The 16692-nt window shown below is 40.2% G+C and overlaps 1 protein-coding gene across 1 annotated transcript in view; it reads left to right on the top strand.

Moving 5' to 3' along the window:
• The window catches only part of ZCCHC2 (zinc finger CCHC-type containing 2), a 56185-nt gene that overhangs the window by 23314 nt on the left and 16179 nt on the right, over positions 1–16692 (top strand). The window contains exons 5-8 of the mRNA XM_064294427.1: positions 1548–1660; positions 10286–10380; positions 13797–13880; positions 15614–15671. Of these exons, the coding sequence (XP_064150497.1) occupies positions 1548–1660; positions 10286–10380; positions 13797–13880; positions 15614–15671 (350 nt within the window). The remainder of the gene's footprint in view (positions 1–1547; positions 1661–10285; positions 10381–13796; positions 13881–15613; positions 15672–16692) is intronic.

Genomic DNA, 16692 nt, shown 5'->3' with positions numbered 1-16692 from the left:
ATCTCTTGGAATGTGGAGTTGGGCACAATGGGGTCTGGTGCTGTCACCTGTCAAAGCCAAGCTGCTTGGCACCAGGTTGCAGGTAGGGACACTATTTACCTGGGGGAGCACACCTGGCTGTCCCTTAGCCTGTGGTCTGTGCCAAATACAGTCTCGTTTCTCCTCCTGGGTTTCCTTAAGCTCCAGCCACTGTTATGTTTTGACAGATTACATTTTTTTTCAGTCACACTATTTTTCTAAAAGTTTAGGTGCTTTAAAATAATACAGCCACAAATAAGTAATTCACTCCTCAAAATTATAATTTATGTTGAGCCCCCTGTTGAGCCAACATTTGAATATAAGTATTTTTCTAAAATAGGATTGAATGACATATCAGGTAATACAAAGTAATCTACAGCATTGTGTTCTTCCAGAAGCTAATTACCTATTATACAGTATCCTTTCAAGTTTACTGTTAACTCTGTTTTCCTTTTTACTTACTTTGAAAATCATCTACAAAAGAATAAACACTGCCCTTTTGACAGCCCTTGCAAGCTAACAGCCTTTAACTTTTGTAGGTGCTATCTCACTGTACTTCTAGTTTGCTATAATCTGGAAAAGTGTCTAAGTTTGAGGTCAGAGCTTTCCATAGTTTCCCCCATAGGAATAGCAGCGTCTGCCCTGTGCATCCTACCCTTTCCCCCTACTTTATGTTTCTGCTTAGCAACTGCACCTGACATACCATCTATTCTGTATCTCATCACCAAGAGTGTAAGCTCCTTGAGGGCAGGGTTTTATCTTTCACGGCTTTATCCACCGAACCAAAAACAGTATTTAGGAGAGTAGGAGTTTGAATATTTGTTGGCTCCATGTATGAATGAAAAGTGTTACAAATACTACATTGTAATGAGTTTTTGTAGGTAGTTCTCCACGAGGCCTCCATGTTTTTAAAGAAGCGCTTGTGATAGCTAGGTGCAAATACTTGTCTGTGTGCTCTGAGCTTGGGCGAAGGCTGAGCCAAGGCCCCAGAGGTGGGAGGCTGGGTGTGCTGAAAGTAAGACTTGAGAGGCGAGGAAATTCAAAACAGGTGACCAGAATGTGAAGGCTGTATTTTTAACAGAAATGCCATCCTTTAGGACTAGAAATCGAAGATCAAAAGCACTTAAAAATAAGTGAATTTGCAAATACTTACTATGGATCAACACTTTGCCCAGTAATGTGAAATATATCACCGACTTGGTGAAAATTTATATATCATTGTCTACATGTGTTTTAAGAAGAACCGTCAGTGTTTGCGTAGTTGAGATAGACTTCTCTGCTGAAGTTGCTTGGTTACAGTGCACCTCTGGGGAGCCCTGAGGTGCACAGAAGACAGACTTTGTGTTTCCTGGCAGAGAAAAATCTGTACTGCTTCAGTATGGGGCCCTATGTCATGAAGATTCAGAAAAGAAATGTGGGCAGGAGGCATTTACCTTCCTGTTTTACTCATCTGGCTTGCACCATGTTTACCAGAAAGTAGAAACGTAACATTGGATATTGTTTGATTTTTTTTTTTTTTTCTTTTCTAGCTTCCAAAGGAATTGTCTTCAGAGACTTTTGACAAGACCATCTTAAGAGCGCTGAACCAGGGTTCCTTGAAAAGGGAAGAACGGCGACATCCTGATCTCGAGCCCATCCTAAGGTAGCCATTCACTGACGCCATCTCAGCAGGCATGGATGGGGGAGCAGGCTGTCCGCATGAACTCAGTGGGTCTTCAAGCGGATCACAGAGATTCCTTCTTTGGAGTACTTTAGAAATGGGCTTTTTCCTTTCGTTCTTTATGTCTAGTGTCAAAGTGAAAAGCACCAAACTGATTCATCATTGTGCTCTACAGCTCTCTGACATCGATAACAGCTTTTAAAATATGCAAATACTCAGTAAGACCTTTTATTTTCTCCATAAAATGCTTATTGAAAGAGACCCTGGACAAGAAGACTTTGGGAGTGTTTTTTTTTGTTTGGTTTTGTTTTTAAGTCGTAGACTAAGAAATGGGAAAGTGAAGAAAAACAACACTTACTGAGCACCTGCTCTCTGCCTTTGCTGTTCTGGAGGTACAGCGGTGCATAAGATCAGGGTCTTTGCCCTCATGATGTTTAGAGCCTATCGGAAAAGACCAGTGTAGGTGAGATGTATATTAAATATGCTGCCAGAGGCTTCAGAGCATCCCGTGTGTTTGTAGAAAGAGGAAGAGTTTGAGGATACAGGTGAGGGAAGTCATTGATGGCACAAGGTCTCAGAGTAGGCAGGGTGGTGGGGATATAGTATATTTGCTTGCTTCATAATGGTAAGTTGAGGGACCTCTTGCCTCATGGCTTGTATTTCCTGTGAAGTAAGAGGCTTGCTGAAGGGATAGGCTGAGGGTGGGCGATCAAATGTTTGCGAGTAGAGAGGATTTAAAACGTTGTGTGGGGATTTGGATAACAACCTGATACAGGAAACCTGGTGAGCTGGACAAAGTTTGGAATCCAGTTGAGATTGAAGATCATTGAGTTATAGTGGTATGAGTCTATCCTGCTGTGTGAATTAAAAAAAAAAAAAAAACTTTCTAAGAGTTCAGGTCCAAGTATTAGGAAAGCACATGATTGGGTTCATCCTGGGTTGGGACTTTTCTTGGATGGATGTGAGAAAAGGACAGTGAGGCAAGAGGATAGGAAAAACTGTTAAGTTTTAAGAAATGATAGCCTAGGCAGAAAAAAATGGGAGGTTTGGGCAGGGTGGAATCAACAGTGGTTGGAGAACAGGTGTCATAGGAGTAACCAAGTAATTAAGCAGGAAGAATCCAGTTGAGATTAGAGCATGAAATGTCTGGGTTAGTGGTTTTTCAGGTGAAACAATTCTTGTGGGGATGTAGGTTCAGTGTGGTTTTTGGCAGCTGTCACACTCACCCCTTTCTTATGGCTTCCCCTTTAAGAGAGAGACATTAAGGAATAATGGCCAAAGAGGAGACAGATGTGTTTTACTGTAAACGTGCAGTCATTAATAACATCCAATGCAGAGTTTATAAAAACAATGTTGGAGCATATGGTTTAGGGTCAAGGCTTGAAGGAGACACACTATTCTCTGCTTTCTGAATCTAAGATGGCCCCTCTGGGAGGCAGACTTACAAAGGCAGAGGGGCGGAGATACGTATCCCTTCTTTTCATGTCCCTCTCCCCCTTCTAAGTAGTGAACTAGGCCCAGTGAATATTCTCAGGATGGGGTGTGGGGCTGAGGCATGAGGAAAAAAAAAAAAAAACTTGTTGCTGTCAAGTCAATTCTGACTCATAGTGACTCTGTAGGACAGAGTAGAACTGCCCCCATAGAGTTCCCAAGGAGCACCTGGTGGATTCCAACTGCCAGCCTCTTTGGTTAGCAGCTGTAGCACTTAAACCACTATGCCACCAGGGTTTCCTGAGAAAAGGGAATGAAAGTTTGCTTCACAACAGACAGGCAGAAATCTGGGAGGGAGATTATTTTGACTGTGTGGCAAGATCTAGGTTGTGACTAGAAGTAAATGACTAGAATAAGTCACTGGACAAAGACAGCCAAGCAGAGAGCCTGGAGAGTCAGATGGGTGGCCATGTGGATACCAGTGTGATGGAAGACAGTGGAGAAGTCAGTGGGGCGGTTGCTGGAATTGAATATGATTGTGGAACAGTCACCTAAAGCTTGGTGCACGATGGAGCCTAGGTGAAATTGGGGGGTAGAGTAGCTGAATGGCAGCTTTACAGGGTGCACGCATCCTTGTAGCTGCATGCACGATAGGATGACCACCCTCCACCCAAGTGGGCCACAGGGAAATCTCAGCTCCAGGGGACAGCCAGATTTTAGTCAGAATAAGGAGGTAACAGTGCTTTGTTCATTGAGTCTCCTTTGTAGGTGACTTTTTGTTTATCCCTAGCTGCTCTTAAAATTCTCCATTTATCTTTGGTTTTGGCAAGTTTGATTATGTCTTGGTGACTTTCTTTTAAAATCTACCTTATGTGGAGTTCGATGAGCATCTTGGATAGATACCTTCTCATTTTTCACAATATAAGGGAAGTTTTCTGCCAACAAATCTTCAACATTCTCTCTGTATTTTCTGTTACCCCTCCCTGTTCTGGAACGCCAATCACTTGTAGGTTATTTCTCTTGATAGAGTCCCACATGATTCTTAAGGTTTCTTCATTTTTTTTAATTCTTTTATCTGATTTTTCTTCAGATATATTGGTGCCAAATGATTTATCTTCAAGTTCATAAATTCTGCCTTCCACTTGCTCAGTTCTGCTCCTCTGACTTTGTATTGAGTTGTCTAATTCTGTAATTTTATTGTTAATCTTCTGAATTTCTGATTGCTGTCTGTCTATAGATTTTTCTAGCTTATTAAGTTTCTCATTGTGTTCCTGAATAACCTTTTTAATTTCGCCAGCTGCTTTATCTGTGTGTTCCTTGGCTTGTTCTGCATATTGTCTGATTTCCTCCCTGATGTCTTGAGGGGTTACTGTATATTAATCTTTTGTATTCTGGCTCTGGTAATTCCAGGAAAGCACTTTCATTTAAAAGATCTCTTGATTCTTTGTTTTGAGAGCTTGTTGAGGCAATCATGGTCTGTTTCTTTATGTGACTTGATATTGACTGTTGTCTCCGAGCCATCCGTAAGTTATTGTATTGGTTTATTTTATGTTTGCCTAGTGTGTTGTAGCTTCTTGCTTTGTTTTGTTTGATATGCCCATATGGGTTGCTTGAGTGAGCTAGCTTGATTATTTTCGCCTTTGGAGCTCTGACGTCCTGTCCCCAGATTGCTAGAGCTGTTACCAGGTATATCAGTCTAGGAGTCTGTTCACTTTGCTTGTGTGAATTCAGCGCAGGTGTCCATCAAGTGTGTGGTACAGGCCCTGTCCTAAAGTCTTAGAGGGGCAGGGGTGATTGGTGTAGGTATCGGTATCTGGTTGCAGCAGGGGGTCACACTCTGAACAAGGCAAGGGGCTGAGAATTGTCCCCCAAGTGTCTCTGAGGAAAGCTTGTCCCTGTTCCCTAGAGCATACAGGTTGGTAGGTTCTGCAGATGGACCATGGGCACCCAGTGTTTTTGGTTGTAAGGACTGGGAGGTACCAGTTATCCTTGGACCCCTGTTGTGGGTGGCTGGGTGACCTGAGTGGAACCACCAGTCCTTAGGCCCCTGATGTGGGTAGGTGAGGACCCTGTTTAATAGGCAAAGGGGTGTCAAACATCAAATACCCACCTCTCCACTGCACAGCTAAAACAGTTGTAGTGTGCCAACAAGGGCATATTCTCCTGAAACAGGCCCACATAAGTCCATGCAGAGGGGAAAGGTACTCAAAGTGCATGGATGTTTTATGCCTGGACAGGAGCCGCTTCTGTGCTGAGCTCCCTCAGTTAGTGGAGCTGGCAAATTATCTTTTCCTCCAATTGTGAATTTATTCCTTCTCCATGACCTGGAGGATGGCTGTAGGCACCCAACAGGGCATATCTCAGGCCCAGGGAAATCAACAGCTGCTGAAGTTGGCTTGGGGTTAGGGGGACGCTGTAAAATATATGCAAGTACTTTTGCCGAGAGTGCCGTTTTTCTCCGGTTCCGGAGGTGTTAAGCAGGCTGTGGGGCTGGCTGCTTCTCCCTGAGGAAAGTGTGGCCAAACGCTAGTACCAGCCTGCCGCAGCCGCTCCTGGGAATGGTGCCTGAGGGCTCCCAGAGATTCAGGTCTGGTAACTCCTCTCTGCTTCTGAACCGCCTCTTCCTTCCCCTGCCCCTCAGTTTGTTTTCTAACCTTGTGTTTGATGTTCAGGGCTCCTAGCTTGTCATAAACATACTTGTTTCACTTGTTCTTTCACATCCTTATTGTAAGAGGGCTCACTGGAAGCGTTTGTCTATTCCGCCATCTTGGCCTGCCCATGCTTTGTTCATTGAGGGAGCTGAGTACTGGGGAGTCTCAGAAGGCACAGTGGAAGGATTTGGAGAAAAAGGAAGATCAATGGGAGAGATTGGGTCAGGGAGTGGTAGCTGAGGGCATTCCAGGGATGAGAGGAGATGAGAGGCTGGGTGAGGAATAGTTGAGTGAATTCCTGAGTACCCTGTGCTCCTTAACTTTAATGGGCATACAGATCCCCTGGGGATCTTGTTGAATGCAGATTCTTACTCTATGGTAGTGGGATATGCTCAAGAGTCCACGGTTCTGATAAGCTCCAGGAGATGCTGGTGTGGTCCAAGGAGACACTGAGTGGTAAGGTCTTGGAAGGTGGTGGGCACTCAGATCACTGCATTTAGACGTGACTTAGGAAGAGCTTCTGCAACTGTGATATGGGGTTGGGTGGTGGACAGGACAGGGGGAAGCCTGGTGGTCTACACTGGGGGAGGCAGTAAGGAAGCCAGATGGCAGCCTCTCTCTGGTGTGTGGTGGGCAGCTGAATGTGAATCTTCTGGACTAGCAAGTTGATGAATGCTGGTATCCTGTACATACTGGCAGCAGTGTGCGCTTTGCCCTAGCAGGGAATGTTTATCACTTGGCCTCAGATTCAAATGAAGGTCATTAACTTGTCTAAGGTGACATGCTGGCCAGTAGTAGACTCAAAGTTGCACTGTTGTACTACTGCTCAAATTTAGAGTGATAAAACATAACAAAATCTTATTCAGTATGTTTTTACACAGAGAGCTTGATATAGAATCACTCAGTTTGTTTTGGATCATTTGGGGTCTTTGTGATAAATCTAACAGATGCTCAATATAGAACATTTGAGAAACACAGAAGAGTGATAAAGACAGCAGTCATCAGGATAGCTGTAATTGACGTTTTGATTTTTCCTTTTAGTTTTTTGTTTTGCCTGTGATACTAGATAGGTGGTTTTATATCCTACTTGTCCTCTCAAATTTCGTGCATCTTATATTGAATTCTTCAGAACCATTTTGAGTGGCTGCAAAATATATTCCATCAGACTAATTGTTGAACTGTTTCTCTGTTGTTGCACAGAGGTAATTGTTTTCCTAAAAGTAAAGTTTCGACCGTTTTTGTACCTAAAAAACCTTCCAGATTTATGATTAACTGCTAAGGAGAGTTTCTTTGGAATTGATTTACTGATTCAAAAGGTACAAAGGATATCCACATTAAGGATCCCTTACACATTATTTTTCTAAATAAAGGTTATGTAAGTGGCAGACACAACAGTGTAGGCTGGCCTGCTTACAGCAGCATGGCTAGCTTTGAATATTGCTTTTAAAGATACTGCTAGTTGAATAGGTGAATGACTGTCTCATTTGGCATAATTTTCATTTCCTTTATTAGTGATACTCAGTGTCTGTCTCTAAGTTTAGCCATTTGCGGTTTTTGTGAGATCGTGTTTTCTTTACCAGTTTATCTTTTAGGATCTCAGTATTTTTCTTAGATTTATAGTGAAATACATATTAACTGCTTTCATATTATGGTTTTTTTCTGTTAGATTTTTAAAAAGAAGTTTAAAATATTATGTTAGGTCTCTCAATCTTTGTTTCCGTGTCCCTACACATCTTTAAGGTTACAAAGTCATTCCCAAATTTTCTGTTAAATGATGGGTACTCTTTGGTAGACACTGGGGAAAAAAATAAAGTTGGAGCCCTACCTACATCCAGATAAACTCTAGATGACACAAAGATTTAAATGCAAGAAAGAAAACAGGAAATATGTTAGAATGAAAGACTTTTCTAAGTATTACACAATTTCTAGGAGCCATTAAAGCAAAACAGAAATTCAAACACTTAAAAACCAAGTTTCTACATGATATAAAAAAGAAAATACACTATTGATAAAGCAAAGACAAAGCTAAGGTTCAGAAACAATACTTGGAATTAATTTCTTTTTAATAAAACAAACTCCTAAAAATCAATGAGAGAATAAAAACCAGTACCCAGAGTGGCTGTGTAGTCACATCTGTCAGTCTTTTCTCAGGGTGTCAGCACTTTGTGTTGTGCTTAAAAAGCCCTTCTCAAAGATTGTATATTTTAAAATATGTTTTCTTCTAGTATTTCCCTTTTCTTTTTAAATCTTTGATTTGTTTGTATTTTATTTTGGTGTAAGGAATGTGGTAGGCATCCACATATTCTCCCAGATGGCTGGCCTGTGCTTGTAATGCTAGTAATAGGGTGTTAGGACACTTCATTCTCAGTTTTTGAATTTTAGATCGTTAGTACCATCATAGGAACTCTGGTAGTACAGTGGGTAAGCACTTGGCTCCTAACTGAAAGGGTGGTAGTTTGAACCCACCAGCCACACCACAGGAGAAAGATGTGGCAGTCTACTTCCATAAAGATTAGAGCCTTGGAAGTCTTATGGGGCAATTCTTCTCTGTCCTATAGGGTCGCTGTGAGTTGGAATTGATGGCAGTGGGTTTCGTTTATGGTTTAGTATCATCATCATCAATCATGCCACTTAAGAAATGTAGCTCTTTTTTGGGGGGGGGAGAAAATGAAATAAGAACTGAATTTCTCAGTGAACTGGCAGTCGGTTGGTACAAGGCACACTAATGTCCCAGAGGCGCTATAAATTAAGAAAATGAAAATGCGGTGCTACAGTAATGCACTTGGGATTGGGTGATTTTTGTCTTGTCAATATGTAACCTTATTTTTCTGATTAATTGAAGAAGTAGTCTGTGGCCACTCTGTTTTAGTAGGTGTAATTGCCATCTTGTGGCTATGCATTAATGTGGGGGGGATGGGAACTGAAGGCGCTCCTGTGCTGATGCTCTTGAGCAATAACTTGGTGCAGATCCCACCGTGGTCTTTGGGTTTTTCATTCCAGCCTTTGGTAATGTGTCTGATCTGGAGCTCCCCACTTCAGATCTCAGTGTTCTCCTTTCTCTTGCTTCTCCTTTTGTCTTCCTCTTAACATATTACATCTGTGTTTGATACCAAGAAGCCATTTTGCCTAATATACTAGACAACTTTGGCCCATAAGGGATATCACTTGGTATGCTATTTAATGATTTTATAATTAATCAGAATAATAGATCAAAAACCTTGGGGTGAAAATAAGTATTAAAATTTGACATGAGCATTTAGAGTATTTTGACATAATGGGAGGGATTTATATGTTTAACACCTTAGTACTAGGCAGGGTACCAGTTTACTTTATTTGAGACTCAGAGCCTTGAGGAACTGGTATGTCCCCTAGAAGGAAATTGTGTCTGAAAGGCTAAGTAGATAACTTACTTAGGGTGAGTCAGCTCCTAAGTTGTTGAACTGGTATTCAAATCCATGAGTGAACTTTATATCAGGCCAGTCACTAACTGTATGCTCACGACCCTTTTCACAGGTACCACCAGAAGGCAGACCTCCATTTGGAATCTTTTCAGTTCATTAATAAAATATGAGACAAGTTGGTTTTCAAAAATAACAAATAACTTAGAATCATGGTATGATACACAGTGAACATGAACCATCAATTAGTCATGCCTTAGGATGTAGTAATACTTGTATAATACATACTAAGTAAGTAACTAACCTGATCACTGGGTTCCGTATTTCCCAGGACTCTTAGCATCCTAAACTTCCCAACCTCTTATGTACAGGGTGTGGGAAGGTACCTTAATGGTACAGCCAAATGGTACAGCCTATGAAGAAGACTAAAGAAGTTGCACTTCTTTTTCTGAGCAGAAAGGCGGCTGTTGGATCACTTGGGCAAAAGGCTGAAATAACACATTCTTGCCAGAATTGAAATCTTACCACTAAAACAAAAGTATATGAAATTTAAAAAATTAAGAAGAAACTTGTGTTAATAGTTTCTTGGAAATACAGGCAGTCCTTGGGTTGTGAATGTCAGGCTTATATACAACCCGTAGTTATGTAAAGCCTCTTACATTAAAAATTTGAGGTACATACAGTGGTTCATAATAACAGATGGGTGCTACTTTTTGACTTGTATCAGAACGTTATTGTTATTAATGTATCATTATGTTAAAGATGTCTTAGGGCACCTGAAAGTGTTTCTTTAATGTTTGTTACGTATAGAAAGAGAACACTATATACTATATACTGAGACAAACATTTGACTAACTGACGTTAGATACAAACTGGACCTAATTTCTACTTACATATGAATTGAGGCCTAAAGACTGACTTAGGAACAATGCGGGGGCTGCCTGTAAGGTTTAAATTTTACTCACTTCTATAAGAAATATGTTAGAAAGTGATATCCTTTTCTTCAGGGAAAAAAAAGATTTTTTTATGCCTGAAATAAACTGCCGCTTAAGTTTACTTTATAATCTAAACTGGACTCTTGTGTATATTACATGAAATTAACAAATCTCTTTTCTTTTTCTATGCAGGCAGCTATTTTCAACTTCATCACAAGCATTTCTACAGAGTCAGAAAGTACACAACTTTTTCCAGTCCATATCATCGGAATCTTTACACAGTCTCAGTAAGCAGTCTTCTGTTCCTCTGTCCAAATCTTAACTTTTTTCGCGGTTTGGGTCTCTTGCTTTACTGTGCCATCTTGTGTGGGGTTCCTTTGATTAAAGCCAAGGAGCAGTGGCATATAGTTTTGAAATATTTGTAGTTTTTAATGAATTTTGCACTGCAGTTTTTTAGAAAATAACGTATAAACACTATTTTAACCAGACTGATTCAAAGGCAAAGTCTAAATATCTTGAAAATTTTTGGACATACTTGATCCTTGAGGTGCTTGACAAAGCTGGCTTACAGATTGGAGAGATGTTAAATGTCAATTGTCTATTGCATGTTCTCTAATGTACTTTTCCTCCTGTGTTCCCTATCCCCATTAATGACCTTCCCACCCTTCCAGCAGCTCCAGCTGGGAACATCAGCCTGATATTTTCACTTCATATTTAAAGGCCAAGCCATGCAACACAGATGAGGTCCGCCCATTTCTTTTTCATTGTTGTAGATTAGGCCTTTCTTTCATGCATAAGCCATTTATCTGCAAAGCCTAGCCCTTCTCTCAAATTCCAGTTTCTCACTCCATTTTAACCTATCCCAGGATTAGCTGAAAATTAAATTTGTTGCTTAATCTGTTCAGACCCTTGATCTGAAATTCAGGCCTTGCTGTGAGCTTAATGCACCTCCTTTCTCACCTTCTGTGCTCTAACTGGAAAACCTGGTAGCGTAGTAGTTAAGTGCTACAGCTGCTAACCAAAGGGTCAGCAGTTCAAATCCGCCAGGTGCTCATCGGAAACTCTATGGGGCAGTTTTGCTCTGTTCTATAGGGTCGCTGTGAATCGGAATTGACTCGATGGCACTGGGTTTGGCTTTTTGGTTTTGTGCTCTTAACTGCCCGAGGACTGGGCATTACTCAGTGCACCTGCCAGCCCCTGTCCCCAGGGTCTTTCCTCATTCTGAACCCTCACTTGGATGTCCTTCTGTGGCATGAAAGAGTCCCCAAGACCACTCAGTTTCCCACCAGATTCCAGCTTTTTTTTTTTTTTTATAGGGTCGCTATGAATCGGAATTGACTCGATGGCACTGGGTTTGGCTTTTTGGTTTTGTGCTCTTAACTGCCCGAGGACTGGGCATTACTCAGTGCACCTGCCAGCCCCTGTCCCCAGGGTCTTTGCTCATTCTGAACCCTCACTTGGATGTCCTTCTGTGGCATGAAAGAGTCCCCAAGACCACTCAGTTTCCCACCAGATTCCAGCTTAGGGGTTCCCAAGGCTGTCCTCAGGTTTGACAGTTCACCAGAAGGACTCGCAGAGCTCACTGAAAGCTGTTGTATTTGCAGTTGTGGTTTATAACAGCAAAAGGCTACAGATTAAAATCAGCCAAGGGAAGAAGCACATGGGACAGAATCCAGCGGAGTTCCAAATGCGAAGCTATTGTCCTCTCCCAGTGGAGTTGTGGACAACACCGAGTCCTCGCAGCAATGATGTATGACAGTGTGCTCGGAGCACTGCAAACCAGTGAAGCTCACCTGAGCCTTGGTGTCCAGAGTGTTTTCTGGGGCTTGGTCATGTGAGCATGTTTGACCACCTGCTGGCCGAACTTCAGTCTTCAGCTCCTCTAGAGAGTGAGCTGAAGTCACCACCGAAAGTTAAATTGTTGACTATCTGGTGCGGCATGAGACCCAGAGCAAAACAAAGATTCTCTTATCAGACAGGGCATTCCAAGGGTTTAGAGTGCAAAGGCCAGACTTCTCTTTGGGGCAGGTTAATATTTCATTACACACCTTCCTTCTGTCACAGCCTGTTGAAATCACATTTAAGACCCAGCTGAAATACCACCTCCATTGTGAACCTTTCCCATTTTTTCTTAGGTTTCCATAGTTCAGCTTTGCCCTGGCGTCATAACATTTGCCCAGTCTGCCTGTGCTTAGCTTTGTGCACACCTCTTCCAGCCTTCCTTTTTAAGAAGTATTTTGCCAATAAAATCGATGTGTGCTTTAGGAGAATTTCTCCTATCTTTAAATACAGCCACTATAGCAAAGAACTTCTTTTTTCTTTAAATCCTTTCTGCTTTCCACAAAATCGTATTTGACTTCACCTAAAGGGGGATGAAAATGCATATTTTCTCAATTTGAGGTGGGAGAAAGAAATATGAAAAATAATACAGTTGGATATTATAACATGTTGAATTAAATTTATAAATTCTTTTTTATTGTGTATATATGCCTTAAATATTTTAAACAGGTTATTAGCAATTGGAATTAAAATTTATGACTCTTCATGACTAGTTGACTGAGGCAAAGTGAACAGCTCCATGGTTAAATTTATGCCTGAATAGTGGCAGTAGTTTTTTTGTTTAAGAAAGAATCCTGATTATCCTAGAGATATATAGATTTAAGTCAGTGCTTTCTCCCTGAACCAAGTGTGAATACTTTTTAATGAATATCTATTAAAAAATGTCTGCAGTTCTTAATTCTAAAATGGCATTGAAGCAAAAGTTATACTTTTAGTTGAGATTAACAGGCTGCCCAGGAAAACTCACACAAGTGAGTAGTTTATATACAAACAATAGAAAACTCATTTTGAGAGCTTGACAGCATGCGATGCTTTAGAGGTTGGTAGATTTTGTGTTTTAAGTGTCAAATTGCTATAATATTCTGCGTCGAAGCATGTGATCTGGGATTGTGGAAAATCTTGTCAGGATAGCGTTCACGCATGTCCGAGCTGTTTCACCAGTGAACACAGTGTTGTCAGAGTTCATCTGCACGTACTGTTTTTGAGAAATTGACAGCTCTACCTTTTTGTTCACCTGGGAAAGAGAGTAATACACCATATTCTCACAACTAACACAGAGTGAAAATTGATTAAACTCCTAAATAACTTAAAATGTTGAACTTAGGAATCATACCAGTCTGTATTTTAGTGGAGGGGTCATTTAGTGCTGTCTAATGTGTTCTGTGGATCAGTGCTGGTCCACAAATTGTTGTCACTGGCCTGTAATAAAAGAAGAGAAGTTGAGAATAGACACTAAGAGACTTTTATAATAATTTGACATTGCCACAGCATTATTATTGTATTTTACAAAAGTTACAGTCCACAACAAATTGGAAATTAAAAAACAAACAAAAACAATGCCTCTTCCCCACCACAGATTGTTTGAGAAGCACGGTGTAGTCCATCACCCTCATTTCACCCATGAGCAAACAACTCTGAGGTGACTTCCCTGGGCTACCTGGTTCTTCTGGGGAGAGCTCACTCCATGAGTCCAGTGTTTTGTGCTGAGTCAGCTGGTTTTCCTAAAGGGTCTAACTAGTAGAAATGTTCTCCTTACTACTAACCTTCCACTCTCATCTTCCCTGGGGGAAAAATAATCATTATCTTTATTTGACTCTATTGTGATTTTCTTAAGAAGTTAATAGTATTGAATACCTTCCTGCAGATAACTTACAATCCTCTCTGAAGACTTCCAAGATATTAGAACACTTAAAAGAAGACAGCTCAGAAGCTTCAAGTCAGGAAGAAGGTAAATGCTGATTCACTTGAAGAAGTCATTCTGCCGGATATTGGCGCAGGGATAGGCAAATAGACCATTGGACAGATTAAGGAGCCAAGAAACAGACATACGAGAACCTGGAATATGACAGAGGTAGCATTACAGATAAATGGAGAAAGAATGAAATACTCAATAAATGGTGTTGGCACATTTGGCTTTCCATATGAAAAAAAATGTATGTTATCCCTACTCACCATCCCCCCAAATTGCATATGAATAACAACTTATATGTAGAATATAAAACTTAAACCTTGAGAAGAAAATATAAGGTATCTGGGGAGAGAAGGATTTCTTAAACAAGGCAGAGCATGATCATAGTGGAAATCTTACTAATCTAAATTAGGATTTTCATATGACAGAAGAAATCATATAGTTAGAAGTCAAGCTACAGAATGGGAGATGATATTTGCAGCATATTTACAGTTAAAAGACCACATCTAGACTATAGAAAGATCCTCCTGTAAATCAACGAGAAAATCAACCCGAAAGAAATATGGACTAAAGACGTAAGCGGGCAATTCATAGAAGAAGAAACTTGAATGGCCATTAAACTGTTCGTCCTTGCTAGGAATCAGAAAAATGCAAATTAAAATAGCTGAGTTGTCATTTCATACTCAGTAGATGGGCAAAAAATTTTAAGGTCTTATTATCAAGAGTGATCAGTAATGGAACTCTCATTCACTGCTTATGGAAGTATAAATTGTTACAACTGTTTTTGGAAAGAAATTTGGCACTGTGTAGTAAAGTAGGAGATATTTTATGCTGCTGTCCCTCCGTTCTACTTTAAAAATTGTTGTGCATGTCCTCAAAGGGATATGGATGTGGTTCTCACAGTAGATAGCTGGAAATAACCTTAAGTGTTTTAAATGTTAGTAAAGCTCTAAATAAGTCGTGGTGTGATCATGGTAGGTGGCAATTAAAAAAGGATATTTATAGTATATGCCATATTTTTTGCAAATAACCCATACGTGGAAATAACACGCCCAAACAACGTGTCACATAGTGTGCTTATGAAAATGGTGCGGGTAGGGGTTTGCATGCTTGACAAGAATGTATATAATATATGCATTATTTGTATAAAAATACTGTACTGAAACGTGTCAACACTATATTTATAAGCACATATATAGGTAATAAAAATAAAAGCATGCTTCAGCAAAGTTCAAGGGTCTTGTTAATAGTTAATTTATGTAGAAAGTGAAATGAAATGAAGGCCTTCTGTTTTATCTGTTATATTTTGTTTTTAAAAAAGCATATGTAGCAAAATCTGGGAATTGGGTTCCTATTTTGCTTTTTATATTAATAGATATGCATGTTTTGAATATTGGAGACACTTCACTTTTTTAATGGTTTAAAATAAAGTCCTACCCAAAATTCGAAGTTGTGGATTTGCACTGGCATGCATATATTAGACTTTAATAGTTTTGGACAAGATTGATTTGCTCTCAAGGTGAAACACATTTGAGAGGATATTTAAGGAAATTCAACAGCTTGTTTGTTTTTTTTTTTTTTTTGAAAACTTTTTATAGAAATTTTCTGTGTTGAGAAATGTTAAATGCTTAAAAGTGCTGAACACAATCTATTACGATTGTGTTAGCAGAGTCGTTTTGCCTGATTACATAAGTGAGTAGCATCATCCTGTTGAGTTTTTGCTGAAGCCTTTAGTATAAGATAACAAATTAACTGCTTTTCCCCTCCTCTAGATGTCTTACAGCACACCGTCATCCACAAGAAACATACTGGGAAAAGTCCCGTTGTGAAGTGGGTATCTAATTTCTAAAACATAAACATCTTTATGCATTTTAAAATCAGTGTCACATTTAATTTAATTACTGATATATTTGGGTATAATTCTAGCATTTTGCTGTTTGCTTTGTTTGTCCCACCTTTTCTGTGTTTCCTTTTCTCTCCTTTCAGATTACTTTTTATTCTGTTTTTCTCTTCTGTAAGCCTTCATATACATTGATTTTCTGTTTTTCTAGTGGTTACCGTGGAGATTCTGTTAATGCATCTTTGATTTATTAAAATCTAATGTTAATTTGTGTTTGTATCGCTTCCCAGAAATCTGAGGACCTTAAATCACTATAACTACATTTATCTCCTCCTGACTTATAAATCATAGCTGTCATGTATTTTAATTCTATGTATATTTTAAGCCCCATGAAACCTTTTTTTCAGTAATCACTTAGGTTTTACCCATTCCATTGCTCTTCGTTCCTTCTGGTATTTCTTTTTTTCTTTATTGAACTTTAGATGAAGGTTTACAGAACAAACTACTTTCTCATCAAACACTTAATACACACATTGTTATACGGCATTGGTTAACAACCCCACGACATGTCAACACTCTCCCTTCTCAACCCTGGGTTCCCTGTTACTAGCTTTCCTGTTCCCTCCTACCTTCCAGTCCCTACCCCAGGGCTGGTATGCCCCTTTAGTCTTGTTTTTTTCCATGGGCCTGTTCAATCTTTGGCTGAAGGGTGAACCTCAGGAGTGACTTCATTACTGAGCTGAAAGGGTGTCCGGTGGCCTTACTCTCAGGGTTTCTCCAAATCTCTGTCAGGCCAGCAAGTCTGGTCTTCCTGTTTGAGTTAAAATTTTGTGATCCATTTCTCTCCAGCTCTGTCTAGGACCCTCTATTGTGATCCCTGTCAGAGCAGTCAGTGGTGGTAGCTGGGCACCATCTAGTTGTACTGGACTCAGTCTGGTGCAGGTCGTGTCAGATGTGATCCATTAGTCCTTGGGACTAATCTTTGCCTTGTGTCCTTAATTCTCTTCATTC

The sequence above is a fragment of the Loxodonta africana genome, chromosome 11, assembly GCF_030014295.1.
Source record: "Loxodonta africana isolate mLoxAfr1 chromosome 11, mLoxAfr1.hap2, whole genome shotgun sequence".
Lineage (NCBI taxonomy): Eukaryota > Metazoa > Chordata > Mammalia > Proboscidea > Elephantidae > Loxodonta > Loxodonta africana.
Note: the sequence above shows the minus strand (reverse complement) of the source record. Positions and strands in the feature narration are given on the sequence as shown.